The sequence below is a fragment of the Monodon monoceros genome, unplaced genomic scaffold (assembly GCF_005190385.1).
Source record: "Monodon monoceros isolate NGI ecotype Baffin Bay Population unplaced genomic scaffold, NGI_Narwhal_1 Super_Scaffold_13, whole genome shotgun sequence".
NCBI classification, from domain to species: Eukaryota; Metazoa; Chordata; class Mammalia; order Artiodactyla; family Monodontidae; genus Monodon; species Monodon monoceros.
In genome coordinates this window covers 52,618,817-52,626,563 of record NW_021703769.1, presented here as the reverse complement: position 1 = coordinate 52,626,563, position 7,747 = coordinate 52,618,817, and the positions used below count along the sequence as shown (strand labels likewise).

At 45.2% G+C, this 7,747-nt stretch overlaps 1 protein-coding gene across 1 annotated transcript in view; it reads left to right on the top strand.

The window, feature by feature from the left end:
* The first annotated feature begins 2,741 nt into the window (after positions 1 to 2,741).
* The window catches only part of LOC114894311 (ectonucleotide pyrophosphatase/phosphodiesterase family member 7-like), a 44,870-nt gene continuing 39,864 nt past the window's right edge, over positions 2,742 to 7,747 (top strand). The window contains 1 exon segment of the mRNA XM_029220847.1: positions 2,742 to 2,752. Coding sequence (XP_029076680.1) covers positions 2,742 to 2,752 — 11 coding nt within the window.

Below are 7,747 nucleotides of genomic sequence, written 5' to 3'. Positions count from 1 at the left end.
GAGTGAGGGAAGGGGGCTCTGGGGCTGATCAAGACGTCACCAGGTATTTCCTTCCCTGCAGTTCCATTAGTAGAGCTGTGGGCATCTGTCACAGGCCAGTCCAAAGCGGTCTCGAAGTGACCCTCTCAGCTTGCTCCCTGGCAATGACCTCGTTACACTCAAGCTTTGGCTGAGAAGAACCTAGAGACCTCAGGGTTAGTGGCTTTTTATGTCTAGCCGACCTTGACTACTATATCACTTGTTATCAAGTGTACCCCACGGCCCCGTGAGCACGAAGAGACTGTTTTTCTGCACAGGTGGTTGGTAATTTGGTTCTCAGAAACTCACACCGCTTCTCTGGGCCTCCTTCCGCGGAACTGAGACAGCATTTGTGTTGTTTCAAAGAGCCTCTGACATCTGGTAGATTCCAAAAAAAATCACCACTTAAAATTCGTCTTCTCTCTGGATTTTATTTCATCCGAGACTTGTTTTCCTTTGCTGGCAGTCTGCGGAACCATTGGGAAGAAGCATCAAGGGTGTTGCTCTGTTCCTGTGGTCCCACCTGTTGCTCACCTGCATCTCTGATCATGGCACCTCATGATTCCAGCTCATGGCTCGTGGGTCTTAGGTTGGGAGGGGGAGGGCTAGGGGACTGCAGACACTGCCTCGGGAGGAAGAGAGAAAAGGAATCTAAACAACCGGGTCTTACCTTGGTTGTGGCTGGTTAGGAAAGCACGGCCCCAACAAAGCACAAATTGGACAAAGTTTTTCACACTTACCTCTCAGCCTCCTCCATCCTAGGCCAACACCAGGCTCTCTCAACCTCTGGGACGTGCTCATCTGTGAAAACCCCTCCTCCCCCACCAACATCTGCTCATCTGGAAGGAAGGAAGTTTCAGTAGGCAGAATCCTAAGATGGCCCCCAAGATTCCCACCCTCTGTTGTCCATGTCCTGTATAATCTCTCCTTGAGTGTGGTCAGAATCTGTGATTAGGTTACGTGGCAAAGGGGAAGGGATTTTCTGATGTAATTAAAGTCCCTAATCAGTCTACCAGGAGTTAAAAGACAGATCACCTTGGGTGGGCCTGACCTAATCAGGGGAGTCCTTTAAAGAAAGTGAAGTTTCAGAAAGATTCACCCCTTGGCCTCCAAGGAGAAACAGAGGGTGATGCTGTGAGCTGCCTGTGGAGAGGGGCAGCCTCTAGGAGTTGAGAGCCTCAGCCCCACAACCGCAGAAACTGAATTTGGCCAACAAACTGAATAAGCTTGGAGGAATACCCCAAGCCTCATATGAGACCCCAGCCCTGACTGACACCTTGATTACAGCCTGTGAGACACAGCTAAGCTCTGCCCAGACTCTTGACCCATGGAAACAATGAGATAATAAACGGGTGCTATTTTAAGCAGCTAAGTTTGTGGTAATTTGTTACCCAGTAATAGAAATTTAATATGGAAGTAAACTAACACTTTTGATCATCGATGGAAGTTACTTCCATTCCCTCTGACTTAATCATCTTTATTTCCACTCTGAAAAATGGATGCTCTTAACTCCATTTGTTATAGATGAGGCTGAAGCCCAGGAAAGCAATGGAATTTAGCAAAGGCTGCCTCACTATCTGGCACTTGAGATAGAACTCAGCCCCAAGTCTGTACAAATAAAATCCACAATCTTTAAAACACCAACTAAGTTTTGCCCCTCTCCCTAATCCTTACTCTTCAGAAACCTGTTCCTTTGATAAATCCCAACCAAATGTTCAAAGTTGCTGAACTCCTAATTTTGACAAAATTTAGTAACTAACCCCCCAAACCAATAATAATAATAAATAGTACTTTGAGCCCATATGTTTCAATCACTGGGATATCCCCATAGGGATAGATGATAATATTATTGTTGTTGTTGTTGTCTCCATTTTACTGATGAAGCATAAAAAGGTAAAGATCACACAACCAACAAGCAGTAGAAATTGCACTTGAACCCAAGCAAACTAACATCAGAGCCCTGCTTTTAACCATTACACCATACTGTCCTCCAAGAACAGTCTTAAGTCTGACATTCTGAAACAAAACAGTGCCCAATAAGAGCTTGGAAATGAACATATCTTCTGAAGGCTAACGGATTAGAATTCGCTTCAGAACTTGGGAGGAATCACAAATAAGTAACTGTATTTAAGTGAGTTCTTCTGTGTAACTGATGGGAGCAGCCAATGAGGCTGTTCACAAATATTTTGGCTCTCCTTCCAGGCACATGGAAGTTAGGCATGACCATGTGATCTATTTTGTCCAATGAAACATGAGCAGAGGTAACTCACGTCATTTCCAGGTAGAACACTTAAGAGACTGTAGGATTCCCCTGTGCTGGTTATCAAGGAGACACATGCAGATGGAACTTTCAAAAGCCTGGACTCCTGAGTGACTAACAATGGACACACTATCCCCAAAATGCCCAGATATACACTAGACACATAACATGACCAAGAATAAACCTTGCTGTATTGAGCCACTACGATTTGGGGATTGTTGTTACAACAGCATAACCCAAACCATCCTGACTAATACACTGTCCTAACTAGGGCTTCTTACCCAAAGCAAAGGCGTTTTTAAAGTTAATGACATTGTAAATAATAGAGCAAATACCAACACAATCTGCCACTTTGTTAGGCTAACAAGCCCAAACAAAGCCAACAGACATAAGTTAAAAGAAACAAATCATTATATTGAAAGCAGAACTGTCAAAAGAGGCACAACTAATTTAGTGATTGGCGATGAACATCAGGCAAGACACAGATGTTGTCATCATCATCACTTATTGTATGCCTAATTGCACATAATTTCTGACTAAGGAAAACACAAGGTGTTTAATCTCATCATCTATAGTTCAGAGAAGTAACTCTCCATTTTTTTAACCCCTTCACTCTGGACTTATTTATCCAGAAATGTGTCAGGCACTGGGCTGGGTGCTGGTGACAGAACAATGAACAAGGTAGGTGTGCCTTGGCCCTTGAGGAGCTTATTGCTATTGGGGGAGAAAAAGAAAAAATAATAAAGTCCATGATGAGAGTAGCAAGAGGCTGAAGTGGAGAATAACAAAGAGTCCTCTTCATAAAAGGGGTCAGGAAAGACCTCTCTATGGAGTGGACATTTAAGCTAACACTTAAAGGATGAGCAGAGGCTAGTTTGGGGAGGAGCAGAGGAAAATCATTCCAGGCTAGAATAACAGGTTCTGGGGTAGGAAAAAGATTGCTGAGTCCAAAGACCCAAAAGGAGGCCAGGGTGACTGAAGCAGAGTAGGCAAAGAAGAGGAAGCAGGAAGGAGGTGGAGAGGTGGGCAGGAGCCTGAAGGAGACCCAAGGTCTGGCTTTTTTTCTCTATGCAGTGGGAAGCCAAAGCAGGGACCTTAAGATCCCTTTAGCTTCCAGGCGGGAAATGGGTTGCTAAGGGTTGAGAGCAGAAGCAGGAAAACCAGTTAGGAGACCACTGCCGTAGCCCGGCTGAGATATGATGTCCTGTCCTGGCAGCAAAGATAGAGAAAACAGACAAGTTGAGATAAAGTTCAGAATCACAGGACTTGCTGATGGGAGAGGGGAAAAGAGGACAATGCCTGGTTTACTGCCTTGAACAGCTGGGTAGCCAGTGCGCTATTTAAGGAATGGGGAAGGCATGGCTGGGGCACAGAGAGGGAGGAGGACGAAAAGAAAGAGTTTGCCTTTGCTGGCTTTGGACGTGTTAAGCATGAGATGTTGACTTTGCTGACAAGCGGAAAAAAGAAAGAAAAACACTGGATGTGTTAAGCTGGTATTCAAATGAGACAGAGATGGACCTTTGAGGGTCATCAGCCAAGGAGAGGCAGCTAAAGCTATGGAAATGGAAGGGCCAACCTAGGAGCAGGTCCAGAGAGAGCAGAGGACAGTGTCTGGACTAGGCTGTGAGAACAGCCAACGTTTAAGAGGTGATTGTGTTGGACAAGTAAAGACCTGATTGAATGCCATCCCGCTCCCTCCCAACCCTGCCTCATGCCAAGAGGGGGCTCAGCCTCTGGGGACTTCCAATGAGCTCCCACGTGTCTCTCCTTCTTCTGAGACCTTTTCCAAAATCCTCCTTCCATACTTACTGAAACAGGATTCTCAACATACGTGCCTTTTCCTCCCCCACACAGTCTAAGCAAAAACTTTTGATTATGAGAGGAATAAAGAAGCCTTCAGTGTCTGTCCTGCACTGCTAATTAAATCAGATTTCTTGTTATTCACACCTGGCAGTCTAATTTCTTCTTTCTCCTCTCCCAGCACAGTCGTAGCCTTAATTATTGACCTCTTCACTCTTCTAACACCACTGTTTCCCCTCATCTTTGTTCTCAGGAAGTTCTGCTCACACGATTATCTGCTGGTTCCTCACCTGGGGATAGAAATTATTTTCTGTGGACAAGACCTCCCCTTCTAATCTCAATCAGACAAGCCAGAGATCTCTGTACATCAAATATTAAATTCACACTCGACAGATCATGCTTCTGGTTTCTTTCCTGCCAGCCTGTGGATGAATAGGTTTACATCCTTCACAGAGATGTCCCACCAAATTTTCACGAAGTTGGAGTTTCCAAGTGTGATAGTCACTCCTGCTCTCTTTCTCCTGCTCAAAATGCAGCAGGAGAAAGTGTTACATCATCACATTTGCAGAGTATGCATCTTGTTCTCAGGGCCACATTTTAAGGGAGATAAACTAACAGGCATTTAGAAAATGGTTGCCACAATGGAGAATAAAATCAAAGCCACACAAATAAGCAATAGTCAAAAGAGGTAGAGATATTCAGTCTAGAGAGAATATGCCAGTGCAAGGGGTCAGGAAAAACGAGACCTGCAGTGTGTTTTTGCAAATAAAGTTTTATTGGAACTCAGCCATGTCCATTTGTTTACATATTGTCTATGGCTGCTTATCATGCTACAGTGGTAGAGCTGAGTAGTTGTGACAGAGACAGTCAGGGACACAAGGTCTATCTGGCTCATCAGAGAAAAGGTCTGCCAACGCCTGCTCTGGAAAGAAAAGGGAATGAGGGAGGGAGGAAGGGAGGGAAAGAGGAGAAGAGAGGAAATATGGCTGTATTCCAAATATCTATTGTAAGAAAGAGGAATTCGATTTGTTTAGCATGGCCCAAGATATCAAACAAGGAGCAACAGATTTGAAGTTACAAGACAAAGAGTTCAGCTGAAGATAGGATGAGCTCTCCAGCAGGCATGGAATCCACACCAGAAGGGCTGCCTGGAGCAGTGAAGATGATGTCGCTGGATGTCCACATGTGTCAAGTGGACTAAGGTCCCCCAGAGACATGCAGGTTTGCTAAAGATTTTGCCAAAGGAAGCATGCAAGTTGAAGAGGTTTTGAAAGGCACGGTGTGGTTGGAGAAAGGGCTGTGGCTAGAGAGCAGAGAGGAGAGATTATGGGGAGGAAGGACAGAGTGACGTGGCCATATAGTGAGGAACTTTACAAAAGATGGAAGTTTAACCATGTGATGTGTGACATTACCTCTTCTATGTTCTCCTGAAATCTTCAGTTAAAGCAATATTCTGTCAATGTTTCTGGGGTTGTTATTTGTGGAGATTTCTAGGAGGGGATGTGACGTGGCATTTGCCTTAAGGAAATAGCATATTAGCCCAAAGAGACCTGGGTCCATTCCAGCTGAATCCAACCCTTATAGGTATGTCAGAGATGCCGGGAGGCCATTCGAATCCTGCCAACCCTGAGGCCATAGCAGTCTTGGGAAACATTATCTGGCTTATTAACACGAGCACTTAGCTGAACACTCAACATGAACCTTGCCAAAGTGAAGCCACAGGAATACATTTCTTAAATTTTTCTTTCATTTCAGATCCTTCTTAAGAATTGCTAAGGCTCAACTACATGTGGAAGATTCCAGGAGGCAAAATAATTTCTGAGCTTTGGGATTTCCCTGAGGATGGTCCAAATCTGTGAAAATTTCATAGGAATTCTCCAAACCCATACAATGTACAACACTAAGAGTGAACTGTAAAACTATGGACTTTGGGTGACTAAGATGTGCCAGTGTTAGGTCCATCAATTGTAACAAATGTCCCACTCTGGTGGGGATGTTGATAATGGGGGAGGCTGTGCATGTGCAGGGCAGAGGATATATGGGAAATCTCTGTACCTTCTTTTGATTTTGCTGTGAACCTAAAACTGCTCTAAAAATATTGTCTTTAAAGAAAATTTTCATAAAAGTTTCAAACAAGGACATTGAGGACATAAGTTGGCTCTGGGTTGGATCCTAGGAACTCATGGATCTTCAGCAGATGGGAATTGTGTACCCCACATGCTCACACCCTCGTGGGCTATTTCTATTACACTCAAAACTTAGTAGCGGGCTTCCCTGGTGGCGCAGTGGTTGAGAGTCCGCCTGCCGATGCAGGGGACACGGGTTCGTGCCCCGGTCTGGGAGGATCCCACATGCCGCGGAGCAGCTGGGCCCGTGAGCCGTGGCCGCTGAGCCAGCGCGTCCGGAGCCTGTGTTCCGCAACGGGAGAGGCCACAACAGCGAGAGGCCCGCATACCAAAAAAAAAAAAAAAAAAAAATTTAGTAGCTTTGAACCACAATAATTTGTTATTTCTCATGATTCTGTGCAATGGCTGGGCATTTTCTCTGCTGGTCTCACGCGGGCTCACTTGTGTGTCTACATGCAGCTGGAGGCTCAGCTGGGCTGGAAGGTCAACATGGCCTCACACACATGCTTGGCAGATGGAGCTGCTGGTGGCTGGGAGCTTGGTTTTTCTTCATGTGCCCTCTCATCCTCCAGAGCCCTTCTCCACATGGCCCCTTGAGCAGAAGATCCAGGGCTTACTTGGTGCTGGCTTCCAAGAGAGCAAAAATAAGAAGCTACAAGGGCTCTCAAGGCCTAGGACCAAACATCAGACACCCTCACTTCAGCCACATTCGATTGGTCCAAGCAAGTCGTAGGCCAGCCCAGGTTCAAGAGGAGGGAAATAAACTCCACCTCTTAATGAAGAGTTTGCAATCACACTGCAAAAGGGCATTTGTGGGATGCTGCTCTCATCTTTGGAAAATACCTAACAAACATACACATAAACACACACACAATCCTTTATATGCAACCATCCCTCCAGGTGCATCCACTGCCAGCCAGAACCTAAACTTGACAGTACTCAATGGAAGAAAGAAATTAGAGTGTCCTACATGCCAGTTCTCCTCTTGCTTGACATCAGCCCCATCATAAGCAGACCCTATCAGAGTTTACATCCCTTGAGAAGCATTGTAATTGATCTTTGGATCAATCAATAAGTATTTGAATCCACAGCAACAGCCTGCCTATAGGAAATGTTCAGCTCATGCTAGGATTTTACCTTTCTGCTAAATCATGCTGAAAGAACCACAGTGAAACTTTATATTCAAAGAAATGTTCAAAGCCCCAATCAGTAACAGGTTTAACAGGATGCATCTCCTAATCCTTTCCTTTCGTCACAGACATCTCTTTTTTTTTTTTTTTAGCCTACGGGCCCCTCCCTTCTGTTGAGACTTGCACCTTTTCCTACCCTAGTCACATGGCTCTGGTGGGGGCTGCCATGTTCTTACACGACTCTGCCCCCCTGTCCACAGTTGATTGGTTCAGGGATGGGCATCTAACCCAAACAGGCCAATCAGAGTTCTTCCCTCAGGTTTGTTTTTCCTAGCTGGAACTGGGAAAATATAGACATGCTCTGTGATGACAGGAACTTTGGAGTGAGACAAAGAGGAGCATTTGTGGCCACA